The sequence below is a fragment of the Ahaetulla prasina genome, chromosome 2, assembly GCF_028640845.1.
Source record: "Ahaetulla prasina isolate Xishuangbanna chromosome 2, ASM2864084v1, whole genome shotgun sequence".
Taxonomy (NCBI): domain Eukaryota; kingdom Metazoa; phylum Chordata; class Lepidosauria; order Squamata; family Colubridae; genus Ahaetulla; species Ahaetulla prasina.
This window is the reverse complement of record NC_080540.1, coordinates 98,358,719-98,372,614: the sequence shown is the minus strand read 5'-3', so window position 1 is coordinate 98,372,614 and position 13,896 is coordinate 98,358,719. Positions and strand designations below refer to the sequence as shown.

At 35.3% G+C, this 13,896-nt stretch overlaps 1 protein-coding gene across 3 annotated transcripts in view; it reads left to right on the top strand.

Moving 5' to 3' along the window:
- Window positions 1-13,896, top strand: part of ACSL6 (acyl-CoA synthetase long chain family member 6) — a 105,179-nt gene that overhangs the window by 64,422 nt on the left and 26,861 nt on the right. For 2 of the 3 annotated variants that reach the window (XM_058171398.1, XM_058171396.1), the window contains exons 3-12: window positions 1,306-1,420; window positions 2,817-2,881; window positions 3,749-3,850; window positions 3,939-4,038; window positions 4,985-5,163; window positions 5,745-5,777; window positions 7,809-7,860; window positions 9,760-9,833; window positions 11,945-12,022; window positions 13,386-13,520. In XM_058171398.1, coding sequence (XP_058027381.1) covers window positions 1,306-1,420; window positions 2,817-2,881; window positions 3,749-3,850; window positions 3,939-4,038; window positions 4,985-5,163; window positions 5,745-5,777; window positions 7,809-7,860; window positions 9,760-9,833; window positions 11,945-12,022; window positions 13,386-13,520 — 933 coding nt within the window. Of the gene's footprint in view, window positions 1-1,305; window positions 1,421-2,816; window positions 2,882-3,748; window positions 3,851-3,938; window positions 4,039-4,984; window positions 5,164-5,744; window positions 5,778-7,808; window positions 7,861-9,759; window positions 9,834-11,944; window positions 12,023-12,083; window positions 12,162-13,385; window positions 13,521-13,896 lie in introns of all 3 variants that reach the window. The other variant, XM_058171397.1, reaches the window with a different exon arrangement.

The window sequence follows — 13,896 nt, the reverse complement described above, 5'->3', positions numbered from 1 at the left end:
GGGGTGGGTGCTAAATTCCTACAATAGATTGAGGAATTCCTTGGCTGAACAATTCCTGTGACTCTCCATGCCACAATGCTTATTCTTTAAAGCCCAGACTGTAGACATGGAGTGTTTAAGGAGGGATTCTTTTGAGAGACAGAATCTTTTGGGTATCAAAACCGAGATTGGTCTATGCTTCAACCTAGTTACTTTTTTCTCTTCTGAGCTACACAATCTCTTTATGTAAAATTGAATATTCAAACGGATTTTTAAAAAATTATTTATTTTATTATCATGGATAAATTTAACGTTCTTCGTATTTTATAAATTAAAGATAAGCCTACAGTATCAACCAACATTTGGGGGGAGTATTTCCCTGGAGTGGATGTGAGTGTGGATAAACACAGATATATTCCAATTGATATATATGTGCCCATGCACAGATGGACGTTGAATTCACTTTTTTTTGTACTTTGGGGGTTTGCCTGAGTAAGGAAAAATATTTACAGATCTGCTTGTCATAAGTATTTTAGCAGTGCATTCCCAACATTTAAAACAAAAGAATTGTGCACATATTCTAACATCGAATCTAGTAATTAATAAAATATTATTGATCTGTTACATAGTCTCCTCACTCAAATTTTACAGAATAATATTATAAAATACCTTACATTGAGTTACTTGCAGCCTATGTTATGACACCAGGAGAGACATTTAAGAGGCAAGGAAGCTCAGAATTACTAATGGTGAATCTTTGCAAACTTGGATGTAGATTTCAGTTTGTCCGAGGACTAAAAATATTAAGCAAGGTTCTGTTATTTCAAAATGCAATTTTAATGGCTTCTGTAAACTTCCAGAAACTGGAATCAGGATCTGGCTACAGATATAATGCACCTGTATTGACTACAGATAGTCCTTGACTTACGACCACAAAAATTTATGTAGCTAAGTGAGAAATTTGTTTACGACTATTCTTGCCACATTTCTTAAGTGAATCACTGCAGTTGTTAAATTAGTAACACAGTTGTTAAGTGAATCTGGCTTCCTCATTGACTTTGCTTGTCATAAGGTTGCAAAAAAGGATCATGTGACCTCAGGACACTGCAACCATCATAAATATGAACCAGTTGTCAAGCATTCAAATGTAAATCATATGACAATGGGACTGCTATAATGGTCATAAGTGTGACAAATAGTCATAAGTCACCTTTTTCAGTGCTGTTACAACTTCAAACGGTCACTAAATGAACTGTTGTAAGTCAAGGACTACCTGTATTATTTCACATTTATAGATTCTTGATATGAATTTATATTTCATTGTAGGGCTGGAATGGTGCACGGAGATCTGTAATTGGTGACAACATCCATTTGCTAACTCATTACTATGATGATGCAAGGACCATGTATGAAGTTTTTAGAAGGGGTTTTAATATATCTGGTAAGTTTTTGAAAGAAAATCTTTGATCGTATTGAATTTATTTTAAGCAATAATATTTTTACAGTTCTTTATGAAACTCCAGCTACTACAGAGGTCAAATATAGATGCTTGGATAAAGTAACTGTATTTAGATGATATTCAGTCTTTGGATCAGTTAAACTTTGTTGTTGAGTGTGCCTGAATTTACCATGGGAACAGTTACAGGAACTACTGTATTTTTCAAAGTATAAGACGCACCTTTTTCCCCCACAAAAGAGGGTGAAAGTCTGGATGCATCTTATACTCCGAATGTAGCCCCGCCCAGCTTCTCAAACGGAGGTTTCAGAGACTGAAAAAAGCATCAGAAACGAAGCCCCCAAACAGAGCTTCAGAGGCTTTTTTTTAAATTTTCCTCCCCAAAAACTAAGGTGCATCTTATACTCCGGTGCGTCTTATACTCCGAAAAATGTGGTAACTTTAGTTTAGAAGGACTAATAGGACCTTCAATTCACGTGGTATTTTACTGCTATAATAGCATAAATATTGAACACACATTTTTAATCACAATTAGTAAACAGGTCACACTTATTTTTTCAGTTTTAGAGCCACAAAAGTTCTCTTAGAATATTTCATAATTGAGTTGTTACTTTAGCTAATTTACAGAATTTTTAATATATTATTTGGCAGTAGATGTTTAGATAGAAAGCCCACAAGTGGAAGCCCACAGGGGAAGTACTGATTATTTATTCTTAATGGGCGACTGTCAATATTAAAAACTGCTGACTCTGAACTGCTTACATACTCATCATTTATTAAATCAAATTAATAAATAGCAATTACACTTTAACACTTGGAGGAGAGCTGTGTGATTCTATGGAGTCTGATAGCACCTTTTCCAACTAATTTCATATATCTGATGAATGAGATATCACTGAAAAAAGTTTGTGCCTTTTAATAAAATTTATAACTAGTAAAAGTCCTTACCACTCCTTCTGAAATAAAGCAGCTCCACCATGGCTTTCATGAATATTGATTACATTATAGGACATACCAAACCAATAGGATACTATTTAGAATGGAAGCCAATTTCGATTATCTCATTGTAATATTATAGAAAAAAGCTAAATGTTAAGAGAGTAGGTGTCCTTCATGTTGCGTCAGAGTCTTCCATCAAAAATAAAATTGTCATTGCTGGAATTGTAAAAAAAAGAAAAGAAATCCCATTTGTTAAGATAAGTGTCCTTTGTGTTTGATGATCCTTGATACAAATTCTTGGATGGCTGACACAGCACTGGTTTATTTTTAAATATGCTGTCCTGCTGAGATATACATAGGCCAACAGGAAATGCATTATTAAGCAGCTTTGAAAATGGCTTATCACACTTAACTACTCCTGATGTCATTTTTTTTTCTCTAGAAAATGGTCCCTGCTTAGGATTTAGGAAACCTAATCAGCCTTATCAATGGTTATCCTATAAAGAGGTAAGATTGATATCATTACTTTTTTTCTTAATTGAACAACAGTAAAAATGGAATGGAATGTGAAATATTTTTTCTACTGCACCCTGATCTGGATAGCTAAGGAAAAAAAAACCTGATTAGAGATGATTACACTAACAGAACAGAATATTATAGGGGCTGCTGATGTGCCTTCCCCATTCCCAAGTTACTCAAAATCTACTGTATAGGGTACATAGTAATCCTCATCTATTCTTTAGTTTGTAAGAAGCACTTTTTCCAGTGGACTTTGCCTGCAGTAGTGACATTTAATCACCTTTTGAAGTTGCAATGGCACTGAAAAAAGTGATTTATGACTGTTTTTCCCACAGCCATTGCAGCATCCCCATGGTCACCTGATCAAAATTCAGAAACTTAGCAACTGACTCATATTTATGATGGTTGCAATGTCCTGGGGTCATGTGATCATCTTTTGCGACAAGCAAAATCAATGAAGAAGCCAGTCACTTAACAACCATGTTATTACCATAATTTAACTACTGCAGTGATTCATTTAGCAACTGCGGCAAAAAAGGTTGCAAAATGCGGCAAAATTCACTTAACAACAGAAATGTTGGGCTCCATTGTGATTTTAAGTTGAGGACTACCTGTACTGTTGTATAGTCCATTTCTGAATCACCTAGAAAAGAAGTAATTGGAAATCAGTGAGGCAGGGGCTCTCTTAAACAAGAAGTAAAGCTGGCACTGCTTTGAGATTAGACAACAACTAAATTAATTGATAATACAGTTCTCAATTTTGTATTAAGTTGAAAGGGAGTGGAAAAAATAGCTTGTGGAAATGTCTCACTGAATTCCACCTGGCAATTTAATGTGCTTTATTTCCACTTTCAGGTTGCTGAAAGAGCAGAAGCATTGGGATCAGGCTTACTCGAAAAAGGATGCAAATCATCACCAAACCAATTTATTGGGGTCTTTGCCCAAAATCGGCCAGAGGTGAGAGTGCAAGAAATGGAATCTTATTTTTAGACTCTCGTTGTATTCACATTGCTTCCTGTTTATATATTTTATCATCTTCTTCCAGTGGATCATTTCTGAGCTGGCTTGCTATACCTATTCCATGGTTGTGGTTCCCCTGTATGATACATTAGGCCCTGGATCCATTCGTTATATTATTAATACAGGTAAAGATTTGTTTTAAAAATTCTTCAAATACTTTTTGGTTTCTTAAGCAGGAGTATGATTGTTCAAAATATGTATTTCAGTAGCAAAAGTCCCTTTAAGTTTGATTCCACAATGAAATATTAGAAGAAGGATCAAGAAGATACTACAGGAATAAAAATTAATTTATTGGATTTTTACAATTTGCCATTTTACTACATCTCTGCATTTAATAGCTGCAGGATCACATGGATTCTATAAAACCATGTAGCTTTCTTTCTCTATTTCTTCACTGAAAAGGTCCTTATTCCAAAGTTTAAAGAAATAAATTGTCCGACCCATCATGACCCCATGGACAAGCCTTCCTGTCCTCTACCATCCCCCAAAGTCCATTTAAACTCACACCTACTGTTTCAGTGACTCCATCCAACCACCTCGTTCTCTGTCGTCCCCTTCTTCTTTTGCCCTCAATCTTTCACAGCGTTAGGCTCTTCTCCAGTGAGTCCTTCCTTCTCATTAGGTGGCCAAAGTATTTGAATTTCATCTTCAGGATCTGCTCTTCTAAAGAGCAGTCGGGGTTGATCTCTTCTAGGACTGACCTGTTTGATCGCCTTGCAGTCCAAAGGACTTGCAGGAGTCTTTTCCAGAACCATAGTTCTTTGGCGCTTAGCATTTATTATGGTCCAACTTTCAAAGTCATACATTGCAACTGGGAAAACCATAGCCTTGACTATACATACACACTTTTGTTGGCTGGATGATGTCTCTGCTTTTTAGTAAGTTATCTAGATTTGCCATGGCTTTCCTCCCCAGGAGGGTTGGCAATTAGAGGGTTGCAATTTTCAGGAATTGTTATATATAATTCTTCTTTGAATAAATGCCACACAATTTAGATGGCTTGTGTTTTGTAAATAAAAATGTGATTATATTTTACTATAGTTACCTGTATCATTTGATTTATTTTATTAGCTGATATTTCTATAGTAGTTTGTGATAAACCTGAAAAAGCCAGAGTCCTGCTAGAACATGTAGAAAGAAAACAAACAACAGGCTTGAAATCAATTATCTTGATGGACCCCTTTGAAAAGGACCTTAAAGAAAGAGGAAAAAGATGTGGAGTTCAAATCCAGGCTATGCTGGAAGTAGAGGTGCGGTTCTTTTCCAGTGTTTTATTTGATCTTATCTTATGCTTTTGTGAAATGAAAAACTATTTTAAGGGGTGAGAATTAATGGTATTTTTTAATATGCTGAAGAAAGACTATTTTAAAAAAGCAAAGACAAGACAAAGTTAATACGTACCACAATTTGATTTTTTAATATGTCTTTGAATCGGTGTTAAGTCTTGGTAACTGTATGGGGAAGCCCCTGCAATTTTCTTGGCAAAGCTCTTTAGAAGTGATTTTAGAAGTGATTTGCCTTTGAGTGATTCCTAGAGCTGAGTGAGAGGGAAAGGCCCAAGGTCACTTAGGGGAAGACTAGAATTCACAGTCTCCTGGTTTCTAGCCTGATGTCTTAACCATTACATCAAAATAGTTCTCAATTTAATTAATAATATTTTTAAAAATATAAATTTGACAGTGTAAAACTGCTTATTAGTCCAGTCTTGTCAGTATATCACAGCATGATGTAAGTTTAAAGAAGTAAACAGCAATAGGAAACAAGTCAAGCCAGAGAACTGCTCACAGATTATTACAGATACGAATTATGATTATTTTCTTGTATTCTTCAGAACTGTGGTCGGGAATGCTGGCATGCTCCTGTAGTGAGTATAATCCATCCTTTTCTATCTTTAGTATTTTCTCATAAACAAATGGCTAAATACATCATTAAGTGTTCAAGGAAAGAATGAAAATAACAAGATTGTATAGGTTGTTTGTTCACATTCCATTTCTTTTAGTAGAAAATGTAGTGATACAAATTTTTTTGTTAATTTTTCAATAAGCTGCTTATAAATAGCACTTCGGGATACAGGGAAACAGCATTTAAAAAATGTTGACTGTTCATTCAGAAAAGAAACACCAGTTTTGCTCAGTACATGAATGCTTTTATACAGAGAACTCCTGTATCTTCATGTGAGATATTTGGCATGTTTAGGATTAAAATATAAAAGAAATAATGATTTGATGCTATTTTCTACTGCCATGGAGAAATCTTACTGAGCAGAATCTGGGTTTCTTGCTTCTCATAGTGTGAATGTCCTGTAACAAAATTTTCTGTGCAGAAAAAGGTTCTGCTTCTGTGTGAGACTAACAGTTTATGTTTGTTTTTATAACCAATATGAGGATTCTGAGAAAAACACTCCAAAAACTCATTGTTGGATACTTTGTACATAACTGGATTTTTGGCAGTATACATTTTTGAAATCAGTCAGTCAATCAATCAATCAATCAATCAATCAATCAATCAATGTGGCATTGGGAACAGAAAATATCAGGGAGGTGAATTTCTCTTACTCCCATACCTAATACTCCCTACTCTTCTCCCCCTCCCAAAAAACCTGATATTACATCATCAGAATTTGGCATATAAGTAGCTGAATATTTCTGTAATCTTCAGGTAAAAGGATTAACATAAGGACAGAAATAAGAGTGAGAGTCGTCTGCAAGATGAATGACTTCCATTCTTGTGAATAGAAGTCATTCAGTTTGGTGATTCCAAGAACTGCCCCTCTGAATATTTTCCTGAACAAAATTTAAGCTGAGAATTAAAAGCAAGAAAAACCCAAAAAATCCACAATGGATTCTGAAGGTATTGGATCTCTGATATCTTATGAGCCCTATTCAGAAATGTCCCTCACCTTCAAATCCAATGCTGAGATGGGAGTTTCACCCTCCAGAGTATATACAGAGTTACTCTACCCCCCTCCCCCACTTCTCTCTCTCTCTCTCTCTCTATCTATCTATCTATCTATCTATCTATCTATCTATCTATCTATCCTCGCACACACACACACACACACACACACACACACTGCAGATGAAGACAGGATGACAGCCTCAGCATAGCTATCAATCTCTGGATAAAGGCTGATTTCCTGTCTATCCTGTCTTAAAATCAGGCATGCCAGGCAGTTCTTTAGGTTCTGTCCAGCTCAGCCTCAAATAAAGGTGCATACAATTGTAGTATAATACTTTAACATATTGGTCTATTCTCAAAAAAGTATATGCATAAACTAGCAATGGGACTGGTAACTCCATTGCTAATTGACATGATTGTAAGCAAGACATCACGTGACTGATGAATTTACAATCTCATTATGAAGTGCTTAAATCTCAATCACATGACTATGGAAATCCTGCAACAGTTGTAAGTGTAGGGATCAGTTAAAAAATTACTTTCTCTGTGCCATCATTTATAGTGGTACCTTGGTACTTAGTTGCTTTCCTCAGATTTGGCACTCAATGCATTTTGACGCAAAAATTTTACTCATCATTTGTTTAGTACTCAAGACACAATCTAGAACTTGTCATTGTTGGCTGCCTTGTGACTCATTACATTATTCCTTATGGCAAAAAATTGTTTGGTATTCATCATTTTTGGTACTCATTGGGCCTCCTAGAACCAATTAATGATGCATTCTGAGGTATCACTGTAATTTGAAGATTCACTAAATAGGGCAGTTGTTAAGTAAGTTCTATCTTTATTTTGAACTAGATTTTGCGGGGGGGGGGGAGAGAAAGCGAGCAATACCCTATGAAAATGATTGCATTAAAAATGATATTATTTCTCTGTTTTTGAAACTGATAAATCTGATGCAAGAAATTGTATTTCTTATTCTTGTGATTTTTTTTAGCCTCCTCACCCAGAAGATCTATCAATTGTCTGTTTTACTAGTGGTACGACAGGTAAAATTTATTACTTTAATGCTGATGAAAATTAACATAAATATAGTTTATATATTTATATATAACTATAAAGTATAGTTTATATATTCTTTTAGACCCATTTAAAATGTTTGTAAATAGAAATGTGTACATTTTAATTTTGATTACTTTTACATATTTTATAATATTTGAGAAGGTCCAAAAGCATATGGGGAAAAAAAATACAAAATGCTTATCATCCTGACTAATGAGATATATTTTGAAAAGTTAAAACATTTATACTAGTAAATAACTGGTTAAATTCAAGGATGTAATGACTCATTTGGCCCACTGTGAATTTAACTTCAGCTCCAGTGGATATTAGAATTAAAATCTTGTATTCAAAGATCTTTGAACTCTGCCTAAAGTGACTTTGCTAAATATTTCCCCTGTTGATGTTTTATTTATTTTGCTTGTATTTTACTTCATTAGTTTTGACTTGGAGCTATATGTATAGCAATTGCAATTTCCAACTAGTTTAAAAGTAGCAAGGTATCTAAATATCCCATGGACAGTCAAATACATGAGGAATGAAGGGGTTATTTCCTTCACTGCAAAAATGTATTTCCCAAAATGTTGAAATGTTAGCTACTTGGATCTTGATAATCCTAGTTCTGATCTGTGATTTAATTTATTTAATTGGCAAATGAATAATCATGTGTATACATGGCTTTTTCTCACACTACGGTAGAATATACTTAATTCAGATATTTTCATTATTTCTTTTCTAAATCTATCTGCTCTATATATGAGGTATACATTTGGAAACATTATCTATTTTTAAATAAATAAATACATTATCTTCACTTAGTGTTTTGGAACTTGACCTCATGAGTTCAAATTTATTTTAAGTTAAATGCAGCAAGAAAAGATCTTTAGAAAATAAAATAGGAACAAGCCAAATGTCATATATTTAGATTTTCAAAGCACATTTCATTACCTCTCCTTTTGAAGAAATGTCCTTGGTTGGGAGTAATAATCTTGCCATCTCTACCTACTCTCAAATACTATATTTATTTAATGTATTCCTTAATATTTTCAAGCCTATAAATATTTGAAGGAAAACATCTTGGTTGCTGTCCATCAGATAGCACTAGGAGAATTGGCTATGGTTGTAGGAGATGACCTGACAGTGGTGTGGAAAGATTGCATTAAGTTCCAGATTCTGTACAAAGCTCTAATACAAATCAACATTTGAAGCCTGGTGGAAGCTGATTGTTTTCAAAGATAGCTCTGAAACAAACGAGGTGATTTCAAATATAAAATATGAGTGGTTATAGTAGAGCATTCTCAGCTTCATTTTAAAAGTTTGTGCTATCCTCATACTGAAAGACAAGGGAATCGGCAAAACGAAGAGAAGAAAACAAGCATCAGAGAAATGATGGGTGGACCTGCTGGGGCTCCTTGTTTAGTACCTTCCATCAAATCGGGCGTGTTTTCCAAAGGATTATCGTGGTGGAAATGTTGTCCTTAAATAAGGGGCAGAGATGGGAGCTGTTCATTCCTAATGTAGATGATGAGATTTCACAGTTCAGTGACGGGAAAGCTTATGGGAACCAAGTGTCAACACCAGAACAATAATTGTTTATAGGAACTATCTGGCAGGGTCCCTGAAAATGCCTTTTGGGTATATATGAAATGACATTTGATTGACCCATCTTGCCTTCACTGATACTACAGCTGTGAAAACTTCTTAAACTGTAAGTGCTAAGCAGGCATTGAAAGGCTGACAATGCACATCCTGTCAAAGATCAGTTCATATTAGCAAATAAGAAACAGATTTTGAAAGAATTATCTGTGGTGCTGACTTCTTTGCCCATGTTTCCTAGCTGGTAAATGTGAATGTTTATTTGATAAGATGCTTCTTCCTTCATTTTCCAGGTAACCCAAAAGGTGCTATGCTGACTCATGGAAATGTGGTGGCTGATTTTTCAGGTTTTTTGAAAGTGACAGAGGTGAATACTCTATTTACTTTAAAACCTGACTATATAATTTTGGAAATAGAAATGCCTACAAAACAGGGAACTGTCTTAGGAGATTGCTTGGGAGTCATGACCGTAATTTCCAGTGTCATTGGTTTAAATTCTGAATTAATGCTTAATAGTAGGAAAAAATCCAGTGATGATTTTTGAATTTAAGGTTTTTTTTTCCTAGCGGGAAAGGATCATTCCAACTTGAGGCTTGGGCATTTTTCAGGCACATACACCGAAATCAGTCTAACTATAGTTAGCATTGTCTTAAAACTTAAGTTACTTTGAATGGTCTTTACTTTGAAAGATGACTAAATTTGGATCAAGTGTAGAAAGCAGTTTGGGGAAAAGAAAATGAATTTAGAAACATAACCATTAAATATGGTTGCTGTCCATTTCAAGAATAGGTATACTGTAAGTCTTCAATTTTTAAAATGGGTCAGAGAAATTCAGATGTACTTTCTCTCGTGCCAGTTCTTTCAGCTACCAGCTGATAATGGCCTTTCTACAATGATCACTATGAGCACTTCAATCCTCAGTATACATAAATTGATTTTCTGCAATAGAAAGATGTATTTTTAAAAAATTATACATTTTAAAGAAAAAAATAGAAATAGAAAGGGAGTCCCTTCTATCTAAAACATTTTGTGAGCAGAGCAGCAAACAAAAATGATTAATAAAGAATCCATGTAATTTAAAGCATGGAAGCATGAACAGGCATCCAAAAAGCAAGATTGCAAGGTTAATTTTATAACATGATCTTTAAAAAAATTGGAAGGATTCCCATCCCTTTAATGGCTGACTGATAAACAGAATTTACTTGGCTATGAATTTTGTGTTATATCTCATCCTCATAAAAGCATCACATGCTATATTCTGTTTATGACTCAGAGATTGCCTTATGCTAATTGGGTTCAATCAGATTAATTGTGTTTTATTAAATAAGCTGCAGTGGCCTTGTTGAGACATACTACTAACCTATTTGGGATGGATTCACATAGTGCCCTAAGCCAGAATGAAGCCACTACTTAGCTCCAATGATCCAGGATTTCATAGGAACCCTTTTCAGTCCTATCTCAATATGTGACTGATCTGTCACTTGTAGATTATAGCTGATCCTGAGGATCAAACAGTTATTATAGGCCACATATTTCCTTTTACTGGAGGATAAGGATAAGACTAGCAGTCTGATATTGTAATTATCGAAAAGCTAGCTGTTTTATTTTATTTTATTTATTATTTATATGCCAGTCACTCCTTACTAGAGCAACTCTGGGTGGTTTATGCTGAAAAATGATCTTATTATCTTAATAATTAAGTTTCAGTAAATAGATGGATGTTTCTATAAATAAATGAATATCCTGTCCTTCCATTATAAATAGAGTATCTGCTAGCTAAATGGTTTGACTTGGTCTAGAATATGTTCCTAACCCATGTGGATGTCGACAGTTGAACCTATGGTTTAGTAATGGGTCAATTTTGTTGAAAATTGTTAAATTGTTAAAAAGAGGCACTTCTCTGGGGAAAACTCCAAGCAGCAAAAGTATCCAAAGTATTCTTTGGAGTGGGCATTTTGAGTTGGTATCAGAGATGCTTGAATAGAGGTCATGATCATAGCTCAGGTCTCAGAATACACCTGCTCAGGTGTCTGGAGAAGATTGGGGGGGGGGGGAGGGAGGGTTAAAGATAAAATATGTGCCATGATGCAAACTCCATTCCTTCCATAATTGCACAATTGTGTACTTGTCATGATGCAAATATGAAAGGGCAGAATTTGTGTCAGTGATAGATAATATGATGCACTCGTTGTCATTTTGGTGTTGTGATTAGGAACGGACACCTTTGGTGCCCTGTACAGTGGAGAGAGCTCTCTGCATTACACCCTTGTGTTACTCACCACTCCTGCTAACATAGTTCCATTGGTGTCGTGGCCTAACGCATTATTTCAAACACTGTTCTCTTTTCTCACGTAATAATCTCTACCCCGCTTTTGCTCTTCTTGGTGCCATTTTTCTTTTTATTGTTTTATGACTTTCTTGTTGTGTCTTCCTGTCAGTGTTTCTTTCCTTTCTGTCTCCCATGCCCTTCATCTGCAGAAAGTGATCTTTCCGAGACAGGACGATGTACTCATCTCGTTCCTACCTTTGGCTCACATGTTTGAGAGAGTGATACAGGTAAGAAACTGCCTAGACTGACCAGGCCTTGTGGGGCTCCCTGTTGTGTTTTTTTTTCCAGAGTCAGTGGTCTCCTACATATGAGGATGTACACATTTCCTATTTGCCTTTAGCACACATGTTTGAGCGAATGGTACAGGTAAGGCCTCAGTGTCAGTGGAAGCCAACATTTTTTCCTGCTGAACAATAAAAAAGGGATGACTAGGCAATGGGATGGCCCAGATGTGCTATTAGGTCAGTGTTTTTCAAACCTGGGAACTTTAAGATGTTTGGACTTCAACAAGGATGCTGGCTGAGGCATTCTGGGAATTGAAATCTGCACATTTTAAAATTGCCAAGATTGAAAAACACTGCACTGAATCATAGTATAGCATTATAAGAATGACTCACCTATGTCTGGCTTCACCCATGCCTTATCCTATTCAACTCATGAAAACAAACCATCTCTACAAACTGTGGCTTGACGCTCTTTCCACTAATTATAGTGACAATTATCCTTAATTTAAGATTCAGAAACATCCTGAATTAGACTTAATTTCCCAACCAGCTCAAAGTTGACTCAGCCTTCCATCTTTCTGAGGTCGGTAAAATGAGGACCCAGATTGTTGAGGGCAATATGCTGACTCTGTAAACTGCTTAGAGACGGCTGTGAAGTAGTATATAAGTCTAAGTGCTATGGCTATTAATCTAAAACAGAAGGTGAACTTTGATTTCCCCCACCCCCTTGAATCTAGGAAGAATATTAAACAGAAACTAGGTTCTTTCTGCATAGTTTAACTATGGTTAAACATTACATACAAGTCCTGAAAATTTCAGTTACTCCAGAAGGTTTATTGTTTTATTGCTTCACTTGGAAAAGCACACTTTTAATTTCTTTTAAACTTCTTTTAAAGTTGATTGTTCAAACCTACAACTTACAACTTGTAATGAACTACCTCTCTTCCAAAGATTGTCTTTCCTAAACTTCACAGCTAGTTGTTAGCCCTACAACTAGTGCTGAAATTTTTAATGGAATTTCTTTGCCAAGAGAACTTAAAATATAGAGTGGATAGTCATCACCCATCACTTCTGGCTTTCTGAGTAAATCAGTATTGCAAGGAAGCAGATTTGGATTCTTTGATAGAATCATCTGCCCCCTAATGGTAGAACACAAGACACTTGTTCTGTTATGCATGTGACATGGCCAAGACTATTGGATAGGAACTTCATATCAGGAGTTATTTAATAGTAACTTTACGGTATCACTTATAAGAAAGATGCCTGAGGAGTAGTACTATATGGGTTTTATTTGGGGCATATTGGCACATTTGGGTCCTATTGGGTAAAAACAGGAATTAATTTGTTTCCTTTTCCTTCGTTACAGTCTGTAGTGTATTGTCATGGGGGACGAATTGGCTTCTTCCAAGGGGATATTCGCTTGCTGTCTGATGATATGAAAGCTCTGCGTCCCACCATCTTTCCTGTTGTACCAAGGCTACTCAACAGGATGTATGATAAGGTACCATTTCTATTGGCAAATTAAAGGGGGAAAATGATCTTATCTAATACGTTAGGACTGGATGCTTCTTTCTTTCTTTAAATTCTTTAACTGCTGCCTATTTAACTTTTATGTAAGCCAGCTTACTTACTCAGAATGTTGTACCAAAAATTTGCGGTGGAATAGTATGTTCCATTTAAATGTATTTAACTACCCAAACGTTTGTTAAGCTGGATGGTATTTTTAAGAACAAAAGAAACGCAAAGTATTTTATCTGCTGTTTGAAAATTGATGTTGTTTAAGTTTGAGTTTGGCCTCTGGAAAAATCTATCATGTAAGAGAAAGAACCATTAGAATAATTATAATAAAAAGAATTTTAGGAAGAACAATTACTAGA